The following is a 20,295-nucleotide window of genomic DNA, read 5'->3' on the forward strand; positions in this document are numbered from 1 at the left end:
ATCCCATATGCCTCTTGTTACCCTGATATCCATCAGAAAGGCACGCACATTACAAATTGCAAAGGAAGAGAAACGTATGAACATTATTTCATTAACTGGAATTTTCGCTTCAGTATGAACATTATACAATAAACAATATGAAGCCTCTTCTTACACTGATATCCATCAAATATGAACGAACATTATTTCATTAACTGGAATTTTTGCTTCAGTATGAACATTATCCCATAAAGGCCTCTTGTTACACTGATATCCATCAAATATGAACGTCATGTCATTAATTGAAAGATGATTTTTATTTGATCGTCATGTCATTAATTGAAAGATGATTTTTGCTTTACGTATGAACATATCCCATTAAAAATATGAGGCCTAATATGAGGTCTCTTGTTACACTGATATCCATCAAATATATGAGGCCTCTTGTTACACTGATATCCATCAAATATGAACGTCATGTCATTAATTGAAAGATGATTTTTGCTTTTGCCTCTTGTTACACTGATATCCATCAAATATGAACGTCATGTCATTAATTGAAATTGATGAACGTCATGTCATTAATTGAAAGATGATTTTTGCTTTACGTATGAACATATCCCATTAAAAATATGAGGCCTCTTGTTAGAGTGATATCCATAAAAAGACACATTACAAACTGAAAGGTTATCTCATTAATTGAAAAGATTTATTTTTGCTTTACGTATGAACAATTTTTAATATAACATATCCCATTAAAAATATGAGGCCTCTTGTTAGAGTGATATCCATAAAAAGACACATTACAAAATGAAGGATTATCTCATTAACTGAAAGATTTTTGCTTTCAGTAGATATATCTCGATATGTTCAAAAAAAAAGTCTCAATATGTTTAAACAATACGAGGCCTCCTGTTAAAATGATATCCAAAATGTAAGATATTACACGACACATTACAACTTCCAAAGGAATGATCTCCCCTTCAAAAAGGGAACACGAAACACATGCTGAGCAACGAAAAGTGCTCCAATGACCAATTTTCAATTTTTACGCGACCCAGAAAAAGTGTCTAGGATTGCACAGAGGTGCTCATTTATAGCTATCATTTAGCGTGCTGAACGATATCCGATGAAAATTACAATCTTGATAGAATGCCTCAAAAATAGACACTGAAACCTGCTGAACAATATCTGATGAAAATTCTTGATAGAATGCCTCAAAAATAGACACTGAAACCTGCTGAACAATATCCGATGAAAATTACAATCTTGATAGAATGCCTCAAAATAGACACTGAAACCGCTGAACAATATCTGATGAAAATTACAATTACAATCTTGATAGAATGCCTCAAAAATAGAGGCTGAAACCTGCTGAACAATCCGATGAAAATTACAATGCCTCAAAAACAGAGGCTGAAACCCTCGGAAAGAACATTCATGAATTATGCTCCAATGACAAACTTTCAATTTTTACACGACCCAGAAAGAATATAGTGACTGGGATTGCACCGAGATACTCATTTAGGTATCATTTACAGTTGCTTAACCTCCATCTACAGTGCTGAACAATATCTGATGAAAATTACTATCTTGATAGAATGCCCTCGACAACTGGAACCAAGTGAGGCATTTCACTCACTCACAAAACGCTACCATTATTCATGGTATTCTTGAATAATGGTATTCTTGTAAATAAAGAGTCGGTTGATACAAAGTAAGCTCCTCCATCTCTTATTTTAAGAGAGAATTGAAAATCCAAATCTAAAAAATAGATGTATCAACTATACGGAATCATGAGAAGAACAGTGCAATGACAGTTCCATTATCTGGGGTGGTCCAACACCCCATTTCCCTTCTACACTGGAGGCTCAATAACGTGAGCTCCTCCATCTCTTATTTTAAGAGAGAATTGAAAATCCAAATCTAAAAAATAGATGTACCAACTATACGGAATCATGAGAAGAACACTGCAATGCAACCATGTAACATGGTCATCCAATCACTCCAACTGCACCATCACAGAAGCTCGCATAAACTAGGACGTTGTCCCATGAGTATATAGCACTTGAAATAGGAGCAGATATGGAATCATGAGGAGGCCACTTGAGAAAGTAAGTGACATTACATAACTGTCTGTGTTTGACTTCAACACTTATTTACGTAGAGCAAACGCTCTAACTTGGAAGCATCATATATAGTAAGCTGGCTCTCATACACAACCAAGGTCATCAAATCAGATACAGAACTTCAACACTTATTTACGTAGAGCAAACGCTCTAACTTGGAAGCATCATATATAGCAAGCTGGCTCTCATACACAACCAAGGTCATCAAATCAGATACAGAAAGTGTCATTACATAACTGTCTATGTTTGAATTGATCATTATGAAACTGTATTCTTGTATCCCCACTGGTGGTGATGATGTGCTGTACCGGTACAACTTTTTACTTTCGCTCGTCCCACCTATCTATGCCCCAGAGACAACTGCCAAAAAAACGTGGAAAGCCAGAAATGCGGCTTCAGGAAGTTGTATGAAAGTTGTCACTAATGAACATTAATTGGGAGCCTTTGAATTCTTAGCCTATAGTGAGGAACATTACACAGAACCTAGAGTGATCCTGAAGTGAACCCCATTACGCTCATAATTTGAAAATTGAAGATGAGACGTTACAGAATAAACCCTAAGCAGACACATTAAAATGAAACTGGTCTTATGGTAAAAGGCTTCTCTTACCTTAAATGTCATCATATTGAATAAGGAGACCTTGCCACGGGACGCAGACGTCACATAGGAATCATTCTCAGTAAGCTATACGAGCAGCGGCTTCTTCTGGATTTGTATCACCAATGTCATTATTCATAATAATCCCACTAGCTGGCTGCCACATCTGTGGTGGAATACTCGCTATAGATGGTGGAACAAAATACTAATTCTTAGTTACTCGTCAATCATTACTAAAATAAAAAGGAAACAAACAACTACTACTAAAGAACCCCACCTTTACGGATGGATTCCTGGCCTTTGAACTTTATTTTTACCTGTAAAACCTGTATAAATTGCAGCAAGTTCAGAGCATGCCACAATGAAGGAAAAAGATATATTCGCATGCAGCACTTTATGAACTCGAGAGCATTGTATTTTTGAATTGATGAATCCTCCATCCCAATTGCTATCAACTCGAACATTGTATTTTTGAATTGATGAATCCTCCATCCCAATTGTTATCAACTCGAACATTGTATTTTTGAATTGATGAATCCTCCATGCCAATTGTAATGATGTTATTGCCCTGAGGGTGGAAAGCCAGAAATGTGGCTGTACGAAGTGGCATGAAAGTTGCCATGCCTTTGAATTCTTAGCCTATAGTGAGGAACATTAGGCAAGAACCTAGGGTGATCCTGAAATGAACCCACTACGCTCATAATTTGAAAGTTGAAGGTGAGACAGTACAGAATAAACCCTAAGCAGAACAATGTACTAAAAACTGAAATTATATAATCATCGGAAACATCAAAATGAAACAGGTCTTTAGGTAAAAGGCTCTGTTACCTCAAATGTCATCATATTGAATAAGGAGACCTTGCCACCTGATGTCATCATGCAAGCAGCGTCGTCTTCTGGATTTGTATCACCAATGTCATTATTCATAACAGTCCCACTAGCTGGCTGCCACATCGTGGAATACTCGCTGTAGACAATAAACAAAACACTAACTCTTAGTTACTTATCAATCATTATTACATAAAATACGGCTGCAAATTATATATCCAAAATTATAACTATCAAAAAATAAATAAAACAAGCTAAAAAAAACAAACCACTACTACTAAAGAACCCCACCTTTCCGGATGGATTCGGGTCACTCCCCGGCCATTCCATAGCTTATGGAGAGCATTGGATGTCAGTGCTAAAACAACAACACCGGAATTGGTGTATATCAGTTTTACCACCTTCAAGGAGCACATAAAATTGTAATGTCAGCCTTTAGTGTTTTTTTTGTAATAGAAGGACGATTGCATACGTTGCTCGCATGCATTGTGTTAGGCAACCTGAAAGACCTACGCTCACCCGAATCGGTGATCTCAGTCAATTTCCAATTCTTACTCTTGTCTGTGACCTCGTCTAAAAGCATTGGTTTGCTGCTGTCTATACTCTACTCTGCACACATGTTGTCTCCAGTGTCAGACAATCATATCATCCTATTCCTATAAAATATATGCCAAAATAATGGCTAACAGAGCATTTGAAAAGAGCCTAATAAAAATTGCAAATGATTATATACTTCGAAAAGGAAGTAGTCTTGACAAAAATCAGATCAGATCCACATGAAGAGACTTTACAAACTAAACACCATTAACATTTTACATTGTTCCATCAGTACAACACCATTAACATTTTACATTGTTCCACCAGTACTATAAGTTATTGTAGTGCACCAGAACCCTGGAGCATTATAGTCCACCCTAGATCCCCCAAGATCATACAACCAGGCTTTGATATTTCCATCAGTAGGTGTACAAAACATAAATTGCTTTCAAACAAAGAATCATAATCCATCTATCTTTAGTGCAATAAAGTATTTGTCATGTGGCCAAAGATTCACATGAAGCCAAATATCAAACAAAAATGGAATATGCAATGTAGCTTCAAAACAACTAGAATTAATACATAAAATTTTCAGGTTTCAATGAAAAAAGCACCTGAAAATTTTCTTCCTGGTGAGGTTTAACCGAACATATGGCTGCTTCATGACCTTCCCAATGGAATATGCAATGTAACTTCAAAACAACTAGAATTAATACATAAAATTTTCAGGTTTCAATGAACAAAGTACCTGAATATTTTCTTACTGGTGAGGCATATGGCTGCTTCATGACGTTCCCAATGGAATATGCAATGTAACTTCAAAACAACTAGAATTAATACATAAAATTTTCAGGTTTCAATGAACAAAGTACCTGAATATTTTCTTACTGGTGAGGTTTAATCGAACATATGGCTGCTTCATGACCTTCAAATGTGTACTGCACAGACAAAAAAATTCTTTCTTTTTTAAATTTTCATATACAGATAAATAAGCGACAACTATTAGAATGAGTCTTGACACATGATAAAGCGGATTACCTTGATGGTTTTATCATCTCCGCATGTAATTATGAAGCGCTGGTAGGTAGGGTGTGAAAAAACAATATCATTCACACCACCAACATGCGTCAATCTGTTTAAATTATATCAATATTAATAAATATACTTTCAATACAAATTTAATTTTACAGACCTACAAGAATATATAGGTTGGCCTTTAAGCATGCAAGCAAACCTTTAGATGTTGTCTCAAATCTCCTACCACAGAATAAGAATATATGTGAACTATATGCTTGGAAAACGCAACTCCTATAACACAAAAGCAGCCATGTCAATATCTGAATACAGTGGTGCGCAACCAAGAAAAAATAAAAAATAAACACTAGAGGAATTCGTAGATGGCATTATTACAAATCACTCACGGTGTTGTATAAAGAAGGAAATGATATCAAAACATCTTATTAGTGAATAGAGTATATATTAAGTTACCAAGGCCTGCCCCATATATAGCTAGATTTTTCACGAGAGCAATCTAAGAAAACATAATAAAACATTTATAAGAGTTTACACAAGGCCGAAGCGAATGATCAACCCAGTAAGGAACCCTAAAATCTTTTCAAAATCAATTCATACATGTACATTTTTCTAATTTAAATTAGATAAGTATTATATAAAAAATTCTACGTGGATGGGAATCGAACGGGCAGAAATTTCCCAAATCTTAAAGTTCCTGCAAGCTCATTTTTGTCGAGATGCCACTTCCCAAATTGCAATATTTCCCAAATCTTAAAGGTCCTGCAAGCTAATTTTTGTCGAGATGCCACACTCCAAATTGCAATGTCACCAACATTTGTTCCAACCGATCGAACCACTGGCCAGTGTTGTTCCAACTGATTGAACCACTAGCCAGTGTGAACACATTTATAAAGATAAAAAAACACATCTTCCGAATTAACTTAAGGAATTTATCTAAATGAAGAATTGTATTGAATGGAATTTGAAATCACATCACCTAGCAGAATTGTTTGCTGCAGAGGATGGAAATCCATGCTCATAACATTTGAACCCTGATTAAGAGTTCTTGCCTCGTTCGAAAATGAAAAGAGCAATATGTAACAATGCCAACTAATAATAATACTACACCTAAAAACATTAAACATTCCCAGCTACTCGAAGGTACGGCCTGTTGATTTTCTTTGATCATATAATATTTACTCAAGTGGCCCAAGGTTATAATGTTGACGTCAATTAGCAAATTACTTTGTATCATTATGAGATGGAAAAGTATCAATTACTAATTATGATGGGCGTTCAATGCTAGATGATCAAACTTAATTGCTTAGGGCATCTGAGCACCAACAATGCCTTTATCAACATTTTCTAGGTCGGCTTTGATTTTGGCACATTTTTGCTTGGTCTTTGAAAATTTTTCTTTCCACTTCAACACTTATGCCTCCAAAAAGACTATCAGCGCATTCAGCCCTCCTTTGGGAGGATGTCCAAGACCTGAGAGACACTTATGCCTCCAAAAAGACTATCAGCACATTCAACCCTCCATTGGGAGGATGTCCAATACCTCAAGACTTGAGAGTTGTGGAAGATTTATGGGTCTACTTGGATGCTAACATAGCGAGTAGAAGGGAAATTGAATAACACTATTAAAGAAACTCGACATTGAACATGTCTTGGGGGTTGTAGAAGATTTATGGGTCCACTTGGATGCTAACATAGAGAGTACTAGAAGGGTATTTAATAAATTGAATAACACTACTAAAGAAAATCGACATTGAACATGATCGACTTCGCTAAAACTAAAAAATTGAAGAAAATACAATTTCTAGCAGCATCCACCACACCACGAAAATGCAATTTTTAGCAGCATCCACCACAATCGTGGACCGAGTAAATCAAGCATAAAATAGATGGACAAAGAGATGGAAAGGGTGAAGCAAAATGTATTTCTAGCAGCATCCACCACCAATCGTTGACCGAGTAAATCAAGCATAAAATAGATGGACAAATTGATGGAAAGGGTGAAGCAAAATGTTGAAAGAGACTTGGGAAAACTAAAAAATTGAGGAAAATGCAACTGCAACATCCACCACGAAATGTAACTGCTAGCACCAATCCACCACCGATCGCTGACCGAGTAAATCAAGCAAGACAAAATGATGGAAAGGGTGAAACAAAATGTTGAAAGAGAATTGGGATCCTCCCAAGACTGGCTAGAAGTTTCCCAACATTTTAGTTTCATTTTTGCATGAAGCTATAATTGTGGAAGCTCTCAAGGAGGGGTTGCCAAAAAGAATTCATTTCTGTTTCAAGTTCGTAGCATTAAGTATGTCCAATATGTATGTTAGACTTGATATGTTGTAACACAAATTGCAAGGGGAAATTTTGTCCAAAGATGGAATTTACTCTTGTCATGGTTATGCGCAAAATGACCCTCATAAGCTCTGGTCGATCGAGCGCCGAAGGATACAGTAGGCACCATAGAGGGATTCTCACAATCTGATCCATCTGAAGGAAAGGCCCTAAACATTCAAGGCTCTAGATGGACTTGGTCTTGAAATTGCAGGTCGGTTGAGCACCGAAGGATACAATAGGCACCATAGAGAGATTCTCACAATCTATCCATCTGAAGGGAGGGCCCTAAACATTCAAGGCTCTAGATGGACTTGGTCTTGATGTTAATTAAGCAATCATAAGCTACTCAATGGATTTGCACGAGGTGTATTTTGAGTTACAAGGGACGATGTTACAACCAAAGAAATGAAACCATTGTTGCTTCAAATGGAAGACAATCAAGATGGATTGTCACCATAGAGAGATTCTCACAATCTGATCAGAACACATTGAATTCAACAAATGCCCTTAAATAATTTTAGTCAGAATTTAAACCATAACACATTGAAATAGAAAATCAAGCAGACTTACTCTAGGAACTTGTGACAAGACTTACTCTAGGAACTTGTGACAAGGGTTAGCTGAGATAGCCTTGAAGCTATCCACATATCAAATTGTTTAGAGTAATTCAATATAGTCATGTCATAGTAATTTGAATGAATAATCTTTTGTGTACTCATGTGAAGACCAACATTTTGGTAGTTTGTTTCAGAGATTCAAAGTGAGAAGACAATTCGTTATTGCAGTGCCTGCCAAACCCAATTCAATACCTTCTAGGTGATCTCAGGGCTTCTTCAATTGCCTATCATATGTCAAGGGGAAAGGGTTCAAAGTGAGGAGACAATTTGTTATTGCAGTGCCTGCCAAACCCAATTCAATACCTTCTTCAATTGCCTATCATATGTCAAGGGGAAAGGGTTCAAAGTGAGGAGACAATTTGTTATTGCAGTGCCTGCCAAACCCAATTCAATACCTTCTAGGTGATCTCAGGGCTTCTTCAATTGCCTATCATATGTCAAGGGGAAAGGGTTCAAAGTGAGGAGACAATTTGTTATTGCAGTGAAAGGGTTCAAAGTGAGGAGACAATTTGTTATTGCAGTGCCTGCCAAACCCAATTCAATACCTTCTAGGTGATCTCAGGGCTTCTTCAATTGCCTATCACATGTCAAGGGGAAAGGTTACTGGTTTCAAGCTAGAACTTCTGGGGGAAAGAGTTACTGGTTTCAAACTAGAACTTTTGAGAGAGACAACGGTTCAACAACTTCTTATGTAGATAGAAGATTTGTGTACATAAGGTCGAGCTATGGAGATTTATAACTTATTAAATTGCTGCATCAACAACTATTTGTTTCAAGCTCACATGTAGAAGTTTTGGAAAGATATGTAAATATCGATCTTATAACAAACTAAAATATTTGAGATCAAAGTCAAGCATAAGGTCAAATTGTTCCCTGTTTTGGAACATTTAAAGAGGGTTTTCATTTATAATCCGTAGTTGTGAGCACGCATCAACAAAGCTACAGGACAAAAAAGAGATTTGGAAAAAGAGATTTGGTAATATTCGATAATACCGGTTGGGTTTTCTATAATTGTAATCACAATGTTTTTAAAGTTCTTTTGGCCACTAAAGGGGTAATATTGTTCTTCAAGTTCTTTTGGCCACTAAGGGGGTAATATTGTCTATCTGGTTGGGTTTTCTATAATTGTAATCACAATGTTTTTAAAGTTCTTTTGGCCACTAAAGGGGTAATATTGTTCTTCAAGTTCTTTTGGCCACTAAGGGGGTAATATTGTCTATCTGAAAATTGGAGAAACATTTGGTCCTTGAGTTTGATATAAATCTCATGGGTGATGATCCTATGTGGATCGGATGGGCATATATATAACTTTATATTTAATATGAGCAGAGTAGGGAAATTATCTGATAAGAAAAAGATTATGTTGGGTATGAAAGCTATCAGTTGGATGGGCATATATATAACTTTATATTTAATATGAGCAGAGTAGGGAAATTATCTGATAAGAAAGAGATTATGTTGGGTATGAAAGCTATCAGTGTTCACACTTTTCGATCTAGGAATTCAACACATATTTCTGTAGTGTCACAGGAGTGACAAGCTGACAATTATATACAATAGCCAATCATGGCAGCGTACGATTTGTTGTGTTTGATGAAAACAAAAAGGCCATGGAGCAGTGCGCAGGCTAGGTGGTGATATCAACAATGTTTGGAGCCTACATATTAGGCCACCCATGTATGTGACGAGAATCCCTGCAAGAAATGTTGGTTTCTTTACGTTTGTGGGCAATATAACTCTTGTACACCTTGCTAACCTTGCTAGTTACCAAATCAAACAAAATGAATCTCATAAAATAGGACTTTGGCGGTTTTTGTCAGCTGTTATCTTCTTCACAAGTTTTTCCCGACGCTGATGTCACTCCAATACAACAGTGGTCTTCTCATACCTATTGTGACTTCTTTCTTTGTTCATTCCACGACTATAAAAATCATTTTGTTTTATATTTGTATGCAAACATTGACCTCCCATATCTTCCATTCTACTAGAAAGCATAAGCGATTGAAAGACCCAACGATGTATAAAGTCGCACAATTGTTTGGCCACAACATCATGTTTACGTCTGCACAACACAAAATTAAAGGTGTTGCGCTTATATAGAAAAATGTTTGGGATTTAAATGATTTCAGTGTAGACATCAGAGACAATCTCAAAGAGTTCTTTAGCAGAAAGATATCATTGAAACTTCTCAGCATATCTCAGATCGATTCCAACTGATTTCACTCCAATACAACAGTGGTCTTCTCATATTTATCGTGACTTCTTTCTTTGTTCGTTCCACGACTATAAAAATCATTTTGTTTTATATTTGTATGCAAACATTGACCTCCCATATCTTCCATTCCACTAGAAAGCATAAGCGATTGAAAGACCCAACGATGTATAAAGTCACACAATTGTTTGGCCACAACATCATGTTTACGTCTGCACAACACAAAATTAAAGGGGTTGCGCTTATATAGAAAAATGTTTGGGATTTAAATGATTTCAGTGTAGACATCAGAGACAATCTCAGAGAGTTCTTTGGCAGAAAAATATCATTGAAACTTCTCAGCGTATCTCAAATCGATTCCAACTTATGTCACTCCAATACAACAGTGGTCTTCCCATACCTATTGTGACTTCTTTCTTTGTTCGTTCCACGACTATAAAAATCATTTTGTTTTATATTTGTATGCAAACATTGACCTCCCATATCTTCCATTCTACTAGCAAGCATAAGTGATTGAAAGACCCAACGATGTATAAAGTCGCACAATTGTTTGGCCACAACAAAATCATTTTGTTTTATATTTGTATGCAAACATTGACCTCCCATATCTTCCATTCTACTAGAAAGCATAAGCGATTGAAAGACCCAACGATGTATAAAGTCACACAATTGTTTGGCCACAACATCATGATGTTGTTTACGTCTGCACAACACAAAATTAAAGGGGTTGTGCTTATATAGAAAAATGTTTGGGCTTTAAATGACTTCAGTGTAGACATCAGATACAATCTCAGAGAGTTCTTTGGCAGAAAAATATCATTGAAACTTCTCAGCATATCTCAGATCGATTCCAACTTATGTCACTCCAATACAACAGTGGTCTTCTCATACCTATCGTGACTTCTTTCTTTGTTTGTTCCACGACTATAAAAATCATTTTGTTTTATATTTGTATGCAAACATTGACCTCCCATATCTTCCATTCTACTAGCAAGCATAAGTGATTGAAAGACTCAACGATGGATAAAGTCGCACAATTGTTTTGCCACAACATCATGTTTACATCTGCACAACACAAAATTAAAGCGGTTGCGCTTATATAGAAAAATGTTTGGGATTTAAATGATTTTAGTGTAGACATCAGAGACAATCTCAGAGAGTTCTTTAGCAGAAAAATATCCTTGAAACTTCTCAGCATATCTCAGATCGATTCCAACAATGGAAGTGCAAAGTTAAGTGAAATGCGCTTCTACAGGACTAGATTTCTACTAATGAAGGAGTCATCACTGTCATACCACCTATGCTATCAAATTTCATTGTGACTTCAACTTTGGAACCCCTGAGTATGCCGAGAAAGGTGCATATTGTTTGAAGTTTAGCTTTGTTATATTGTGTAGCTTGGGAGGTACTCCACAGCGTTTGGCACTAGGTTTGTGTGAGTTTGCACCGCAAAAGGGTTTTCCCTTTTGCGAGCGAAGAACCCAAAAAATTGTGGTTTTCTACCCAAGGTGTGGGTGTGAAATCAAGCATAGGAATTATTATTTATTCATTGTTGCAAGTGGAGAACCCTTAAAGGAGCAAGGGTCTTGATCAAATGAAGAAATTAAATTTCCTTAAGTTAGTTGGGGTTTGTCTAAAACTTCAAGTCAACCTAGGATTGAAAATACACCCTTTGAGGGCAATGTCTACCCTCATGAGAAAAATATAAGAAGGAAAGTTGTGAGACTCATTTGATTATCCAACAAGTGCAATTCTTCTGAAGTGAGAACTGATCCTAGGAGGTTGAATACCTAAGGAAGACAAGCTAGATAAGAAGCAAAAATAAGGGTTTTGTGTTTGTCTTTTTGTCTCATGTTCTAGTTCAAGTTCAAGGAGGATGTTGGTCGATTTTGGTGAGGGTTTCAGTGGGCAAGTCTATGCATCCAAGTAGTGGAAGAGACCTATGGAAAAGGGTCGAAAGTTGTTGACTAATAGCAATGGTACTTTTGTGATCTAGCCGCAGACTCTTGTACCTTATTGGAGGGTCGAAACACCTAGAATAAGGTTGTTTTGGTATGTTGTGAGGATTAGAGGAAAGTTGAAGTAACGACACATGCCTTAGAGGATCAGCAAAGCAAGTATAGGGCTACAAGTGTAGGTCTGAGGTAACCCTAGATTTGAGGCCACAAAGATTTGTAGCAAGGCCTAGGATATCAGTCAAGAAAATACCTAGAACCATGGTTGCTTGGAGGTTAAGTGGCAACATCCTCAAGGAGATAGATTGCTAAGGTTGGAGGGTTGTCCATGAGGTTTTGGACAACAATTTTGATGCCATAGTTAGGGCTTCTTCCTATGTAGAAATCCATCCTATGGTCTTTCGAAATCTTAGTGAAAGAATAGTTGAGATTTGTGATGAATGACGAGGGTTGAGACCCTGGAAAGGGAGGCATATGACTCTTTGTTGTGGGTAGCAGTTTGAGATGAAAGGACAACGAGAAGGGTGACGTAGTAAAGGAAGAGAGGGTTTGTTCAAAGGTTTGAACAACAGTTGTAATCAACCCTATGAAAGGATATAAAAGGCACCTTATCATTGTTGGTGGGTTGTTTAGAATAGCCCTAGATATGGACAGTTTAAGACAATATGCAAAAGAAAGGGCAACCTTGGAAGCTCTAGATTAGTCATGGTGTTGACTGTGTATGGGAAATTTTGGAAGCCCTAAGGGTAGACCTTTGAAGGATGAAAGGGCGAGCAACCAAGAGGGCTAGATCTTGTGTGCCCTATGTTGAAAATTGGCAGCTAGGGGATGAATTTCCTTGAATAAAATTTCATTTCCAACTATTCTAGAGTGACTTTCTAAAAATAGAAAGCCATGTCTATCCTTGCAACAATGGCTTTCCAAAATTAGTAAGACACCATGTTTCAATTAGTAATCACTTAACTTACCATTAATCAATCTCGATTGTTTAATTTTAATTTTAATCATCAATATATATATATAATATTATTTTTATCCTTGTGACACTATAATATTATTATTAAAATGAAATTCCATGTCACCCTCTCCTACTTGGCACTTAATCATGCCAACTCCACATCTCTCTCTCTCTCTCCTTGATAGAGAATCGAACTCTCTCATTCAATGATATGTTACTCTCTTCCTCTCTCTCTTTAATGCTCTTACGCACCTCTTACTCTCTTACACACTTTAATGACACGTCATAAAAAATTCCTTACACCTCTTTAATGCATATGTTACACTTCTCCTTAATGGCTCAAATTACTAAGGCATGCATACTCCCTCTTTATGGCCTGAGTTACTAATGCAAACGTACCTCCTTTTATGGCATAAGTTACACTCTTATTTTGTCATATGTATGTAACTCTTCCTCAAGGCATGGGAGTTACTCCATGAATTCAACCTCCTTGCTCTTCCTATATATTTGTGCCTCTCATCCTCTCTATTACTCACTTATGCATTGTGAAAAGAGAGTACGACCCTGAGAAAAAGAGAATTAGAGAGACTAGAGAAGAATTGTGTGTTAGAGAGAGAGAGAGACTTGAAGAGTAAGAGCGAAGAGTAGATATTGATGAACCATAGTAATTTAGTGTTTGCATCAACTACAACTATCAAATATCTTTAGATTTGGGTGAACTTCTTCTTTCTCTCATTGTATTTTGTATCTTTGTTGAACATTTGATTTCTAATAGAAGAAGAATCTAGTTGGGTTTTCCCCTTATGGGTTTTGCCTCGGTCATTGGAACTAAATTCTCTGTGTTTCATTGTGTTCTTGGATGTGTGTTTCATTGTGTTCTTGGATGTCTTCTATTTTGCATATGGTTTATATGGTGTATGTTCTATCTACAGTTATTTAACAACTAATGTTGCAGAAAATAGATGTTTTGGAATAAATAATTGTTGCAGCATAGAACTTCAGAATTTCAACATGGTATCAGAGCTTTGGTGAAGACAAGCTCTATTTACAACTCGTTTTTTGCTGAAATATCTCTTGTTGTGCAGCTCCATTCCCAGCTCTCTTTCTGCGAAAATATCTCTTGTTGTCCACTCTATTTGCAACTCTCTTTCTACTGAAATATCTCTCGTTGTCCACTCCATTTGCAACTCTCTTTCTGCTGAAATATCTCTTCTTGTTCTTTCTACTTGCTGCTCATTTTACGCTGAAATTGTTGTTGAAATATCTCATTTACTACTAAAATATTTTTTGTTGTTGACATATCTCATTTATTGCTTAAATATCTCTGGTTGTCTCTTTCTATTTGCTGCTGAAATTTTTTAGCAGATCAAAATGTCTTCTTCTTATTTTAAGACTGAAGCGAAGTTGGTTGATGCTTCAAACTTCTTCCCTTGGAAAACCAGATTGGATATTACTCTTGAGGAACATGATCTTCTGGAGTATGTTGAAGGAGAGGTCGTTGAACGAGCTGAAAATTCCAATGTTGCTATCAAGGCCATATACAAGAAAGGAGAAGTCAAAGCTAAAAAGATTATCCTTATGTCTCCAATTTGAAGAAAGCCAAAGAAATGTATGACAAGATGATTGGAATGTACTAAGTGAACAACTTGAGTCAAATTCTTGCTCTAAAAAATTAGCTCAAGGATATTAAGATGAACAAAGGAAAAACTATTCAAGTATATTTCATAAGGATATCAAAAATCAAAGATCAGTTGTCAACTACAACTTCTTCTTGTGATGTTGTTTCTAATAAAGAGTTGGTGCTGATTACGCTTGGAGGTCTTCCTTCTTCTTAAGAAACTTTTATTACTACCATTAGTAATAAAGACAAGTTTCCTACATTTGATGAGCTTTTGGGAAAGTGTAGTCAGGAATAGGCCAAAATGATTTCCGAAGGAAGAATTCCCAAGCATGAGGAGAGATAACCTACTATGCTTAGAGGTCTTCCTTCTTAAGAAACTTCTATTACTGCCATCAGTAATAATGACATGTTTCTTACAAGTTTCTCGCATTTGATGAGATTCTGGGAAAGTGCAGTCAAGAAGAGCACAGAATGATTTTTGGAGGAAGAATTCCCAAGCATGAGGAGTCTAGGAGTCTTTGTGCAAACAACAAATATTTTAGGATATTAAAGCACAACAGTGTTTTGTACAAGATAAGTACGACTCACCCATTCTCTATGCCACATTTGTAGAATGTCTAATGCATATTCACCAATTCACCTTCGTAGACTGTACAATTGTAGTTCTTCAATACATAAAGAAGATCAATACCAATTCACCTTCGTAGACTGTACAATTGTACTTATTCGATACATAAAGAACATCAATATAGTTGATTATGAGCATAGATAACACATAATAAATTGAATAACAAACAAATGGAGCCACAAATTAGCAAAAAATACTTTTAAGTGAAATGCATTGCTTTAGGTATGTTAACTTACCTTCATTCACGAAGAATAACCTTCCATTCTTCTTCCTTCATTTCCTTTTCCACACCCAAAAAATTGAAACCAAGACCAAACTACAAAAAACATTAAAAAAAAATAAAATAAAAGGAAAACAAGTACAACACACCCAACAAATGAAGGCAAGTCCAACCACAAAAAAAGATCACCAAAAAAAAAAACCGAAAGAAAAAGAGTACAACGCCAAGCATGGCCATGCTCAAACTCAGAAAACAAAACATGCAGACAAGAACAAAGAAAAATTGCAAATATCCCCGTTATACATCATCTCTCCTACAATGTGCTCTCCTCTGCAGGAAGGAAAAAAAAAAGTGGGTTGAATAAGGTTAAAATATACACACAATTAGTAATGGTAAGAATATTTCAAAACCAATAATTATTCATAATAGGAAACAAACCTCCCCTAGAGTTTGATTTATAACGTTGAACCTCTTGCTTGTGCTCATCAAAACCATCTACAACAAATACAAAATAAGATATTAGAACGGTTATATAAGTTAAACTAAAAAGTCGAACACAATAATTAAGCATAGTAAGAAACACACGTGTTTAAGATTATTATATAGAACGAAAGAGTCCATTTTCTGTTTCATGTATTCATGTTCAATGCAACAAGCCATTTGCACTATTAAGTGTTATATCTAAAAAATATATAAATTTTCTAAACTAGATGTACTTCTACTACGAGTAATAGAAACAATGTTTTCATAAGTTGTAACTTTTTCAAAAATAAAACTAAGCATATCTAAACATATTGAACACCCAAAATCCTAGGGTCCACAAGGCAATAGTGTTGTAAATTAACACGATCGTTGATTGGTTGATTGGGTCAGTATGCTTGTCTACTCAACCTTACCCACCTCCTCTACAAGCCACAATGTGTGGGGGTGTCCATGTGAAGTGGAGCAATTAAACATGCACTGCACCATCCCAGACACTGCAACTATAGTAACTCACTGCACAAAGTAATATTACATATGAGACCACAAATAAACCACGAGAGAAAATGAATAACAAATATACAAAGCAACAAATTAATCATTAACACACCTATTCACCCTTAGCTAATGTTATAGCAGCACCCTCCATGTAAAATAAGCCCTGAAAATGTCAACCTCAATATCACATTTCCCTTTATTTCGTATAAAAGTTCTTGGAAAATCTCAATTCTCACACCCATTAACAAGATCATAGTATCTTGAAGCCATGACAAAAAGATAAAATGATTCGCAAAGAACAAATATTTCAAATGATTAAAAGACAACATTCTTATGTAAGAAAAAATATGGCTCACTAATCGCCCAAGTTGTGTTGCTAGAATGTCTATGGTATCTTCACCTTGACCTTCATAAGCTATACGATTGTGGTTGCTCACGACACAACGTAGATCAATATAGTTGAGTGTGAAACCATATATAAAACATATAATAAACTGAAAAGTAAGCAGAAAGATTAATAAATAAGCAAAAAGTAATTGTGAGTGAAATGCATTGCATATAGGTAAGGTGATTCACCTTCATTTATGAATGATAACCTCAAACTTATCTCTTTCAGTTTCTCTCCTTGCTGCATTCCTTTCCTATATCACATCCAATAAACAAAACCAAGACCAAACTACAAGAAATGAGAAAATGGTGTAAAACAAAGCGAAACGAGTACAACAACAAACATGACTATGCTCAAACTCAACAAAAACAAAACATGTAGACAACAACAAACAGAAAATTGCAAAGTCCCCCTTTGCACATTATTGCTACTACAGTTTCTTCTCCTCAGCTGAAAGGAAAAGAGTGGGGTAAATAAGATTAGAATACAAACACAAATAGTAATGGTAATGGTAAGCGTATTTCAAAACCAATAATTATTCATAATAGCAAACATACCTCCTCTAGAGTTTGTTATATAACGATAGACACTCCATTTTGTATTTCACTTACTCACGCTCGCTGGAATAAGGCATCTACAATAGATATATAATCAGATATTAGAATAAAAAATGTTGAACTCGAGAATTGAATGTAAAAATTTATCATAATATGAAACATACTTGTCTTTGAGTTTTAATATAAAGAGGGATGATCCATTTTGCATTTCATGTATACATCTTCTAGAGTACAAAAAAAAATATTAAAATTCTAAAAAAAAAAAAACTAAAGAGTTGAAGGCATGAACTTGTCATGCAACTTGATTCCAGAACATTTATATTCCATGCTACATCCAAAAATATATAAATTTTTGAAACTACATGTTACTCTTCTAGGAATAATGCAACCAATGTTATCATAAGAGAAAAAATTAGTTTTCTAAGAGAGATCTAAGCATATTTTAAATTTATTGAACACCCAAAATCATAGGGTCCACAAGGCAATAGTGTTGTCCATTAACAATGTGGCCATTAACAATGTGGTCGATTAGTTGAAGGGTCGTGTGGGGATGTGTGTGTGATGTGGGACAAGAAAGCACATAAATTTAAACATACCATTTGATGTATATGTCAAACCACTAATTGAGTGGTACTACTCGAGAACCATGCTAGAAGGAGAAAACGTCAAGCAAACAAATAATAATAACACTAATTTGTTCGAAAACAACATGACTCACCCATCTTTTGTGTGGCATCTACATTGCCCAAAGTATATTCTCCACTCGACCCTCCCACACTACAGATTACGAATAAACCATGAGAGCTCAAATAACAAATACACAGAGCAATGAATCAACTATACACATACCTACCCTCCCTTAGCTAATATTATAGAAATGGCAATCATGAACAATAAACCCTGAACATGGGAACCCCAGTATAAGTTTTCCATTTATTTCATATCAAAGTTCTAGGAAAAATCTTGAATCTCGCACCCATGAACCATATAATACTACCTCAAAACTAGGACAAAATGATAAAACTTTGTGCAAACAACAAACATTTCAGGATATTAAAGCACAACAGTGTTTTGTAGAAGATAGGTACAACTCACCCATCCTCTATGCCACATTTGTAGAATGTCTAATGCATATTCACCAATTCACCTTTGTACACTATACAATTGTAGTTCTTCAATACATAAAAAAGATCAATATAGTTGATTATGAGCATAGATAACACATAATATTCCATTTATTTCATATCAAAGTTCTAGGAAAAATCTTGAATCTCGCACCCATGAACCATATAATACTACCTCAAAACTAGGACAAAATGATAAAACTTTGTGCAAACAACAAACGTTTCAGGATATTAAAGCACAACAGTGTTTTGTAGAAGATAGGTACGACTCACCCATCCTCTATGCCACATTTGTAGAATGTCTAATGCATATTCACCAATTCACCTTCGTAAACTGTACAATTGTAGTTCTTCAATACATAAAAAAGATCAATATAGTTGATTATGAGCATAGATAACACATAATAAATTGAATAACAAACAAATAGAGCCACAAATTAGCCAAAAATACTTTTGATTAGCAAAAATTACTTTTAAGTGAAATGCATTGCTTTAGGTATGTTGACTTACCTTCATTTATGAAGAATAACCTTCCATTCTTCTTCCTTCATTTCCTTTTCCACACACAACTAATGTAACCAAGACCAAACTACAAAAAACATTAAAAATAAAAAATAAAAGGAAAACAAGTACAACACACCCAACAAATGAAGCCAAGTCCAACCACACAAAATGATCACCAAAAAAAACCAAAAGAAAAAGAGTACAATGCAAAGCATGGCCATGCTCAAACTCAGAAAACAAAACATACAGACAAGAACAAAGAAAAATTGCAAATATCCCAGTTACACATCATCTCTCCTGCAATGTGCTCTCCTCTCCTGAAAGAAAAAAAAATTGGGTTGAATAAGGTTAAAATATACACACAATTAGTAATGGTAAGCCTATTTCAAAACCAATAATTATTCGTAATAGGAAACGAACCTACGAAACGAACCTCCCCTAGAGTTTGATTTATAACGTTGAACACTTTATTGTCTATTCCTCTTGCTTGTGCTAATCAAAACAAACCATCTAAAACAAATACAAAATAAGATATTAGAATGGTTATATAAGTTAAACTAAACAGTCGAACACAATAATTAAGCATAATAAGAAACACACATTTGTTTAAGATAATTATATAAAACGAAAGAGTCCAAATTCTGTTTCATGTATTCATGTTCAATGCAACAAGCCATTTGCACTAGATACACAATAAAACATTGGATTTCTAAGAAAATTTGAACTAGAGTGTTTGAACGTATGAACTTGTCATGCAACTTAGTTCGAGTCCAATTATATTAAGTGTTATATCTAAAAAATATATAAATTTTCAAAACTAGATGTACTTCTACTACGAGTAATAGAAACAATGTTTTCATAAGCTGTAACTTTTTCATAAAATAAAACTAAGCATATCTAAAAATATTGAACATCCAAAATCCTAGGGTCCACAAGGCAATAGTGTTGTAATTTAGCACGATCGTTGATTGGTTGATTGGGTCAGTATGCTTCTCTACTCAACCTTACCCACCTCCTCTACAAGCCACAATGTGTGGGGGTGTCCATGTGATGTGGAGCAGGTAAACATGCACTGCACCATCCCAAACACTGCAAC

General features: G+C 35.5%; 1 protein-coding gene and 2 long non-coding RNA genes across 16 annotated transcripts; all 3 read right to left on the minus strand.

The window, feature by feature from the left end:
* Positions 1-1,008: 1,008 nt before the first annotated feature.
* Positions 1,009-15,741, minus strand: LOC149236775 (topless-related protein 1-like). 13 transcript variants are annotated; one of them, XM_089372496.1, is made up of 12 exons: positions 5,560-6,566; positions 5,306-5,379; positions 5,110-5,203; positions 4,944-5,009; positions 4,686-4,763; positions 4,007-4,143; positions 3,826-3,892; positions 3,535-3,673; positions 3,156-3,345; positions 2,984-3,034; positions 2,719-2,889; positions 1,009-1,216 (listed from the first exon to the last, which is right to left on the minus strand). In XM_089372496.1, the coding sequence occupies exons 8-11, from the start codon at positions 3,658-3,660 to the stop codon at positions 2,786-2,788; spliced, it is 471 nt and encodes a 156-aa protein (XP_089228622.1). In that variant the 5' UTR covers positions 3,661-3,673; positions 3,826-3,892; positions 4,007-4,143; positions 4,686-4,763; positions 4,944-5,009; positions 5,110-5,203; positions 5,306-5,379; positions 5,560-6,566; the 3' UTR covers positions 1,009-1,216; positions 2,719-2,785. The 13 variants fall into 13 exon arrangements, 8 of the variants coding, with proteins under 8 accessions (XP_089228622.1, XP_089228624.1, XP_089228625.1 ...); XM_089372498.1 differs by having other exon boundaries at positions 1,009-1,219; XR_016246246.1 differs by lacking the exon at positions 1,009-1,216 and adding an exon at positions 2,215-2,501 and having other exon boundaries at positions 2,984-3,383; positions 5,560-5,960; positions 6,083-6,565.
* A 1,002-nt stretch (positions 15,742-16,743) lies between these two features.
* Positions 16,744-17,650, minus strand: LOC149236776 (uncharacterized). 2 transcript variants are annotated; one of them, XR_016268437.1, is made up of 3 exons: positions 17,572-17,650; positions 17,203-17,464; positions 16,744-16,789 (listed from the first exon to the last, which is right to left on the minus strand). It is a non-coding gene; the product is annotated as an uncharacterized LOC149236776 (long non-coding RNA). The 2 variants fall into 2 exon arrangements; XR_016268436.1 differs by having other exon boundaries at positions 17,203-17,267; positions 17,572-17,649.
* Positions 17,651-18,222: 572 nt separating this feature from the next.
* On the minus strand, positions 18,223-20,295 carry LOC149236777 (uncharacterized). The gene is made up of 5 exons (XR_016268438.1): positions 20,212-20,295; positions 19,633-19,709; positions 19,206-19,516; positions 18,969-19,045; positions 18,223-18,348 (listed from the first exon to the last, which is right to left on the minus strand). It is a non-coding gene; the product is annotated as an uncharacterized LOC149236777 (long non-coding RNA).

The sequence above is a fragment of the Pinus tabuliformis genome, chromosome 8 (genome assembly GCF_031772625.1).
Source record: "Pinus tabuliformis cultivar Carrire ecotype Pingquan chromosome 8, CPIR1, whole genome shotgun sequence".
Classification (NCBI taxonomy): domain Eukaryota; kingdom Viridiplantae; phylum Streptophyta; class Pinopsida; order Pinales; family Pinaceae; genus Pinus; species Pinus tabuliformis.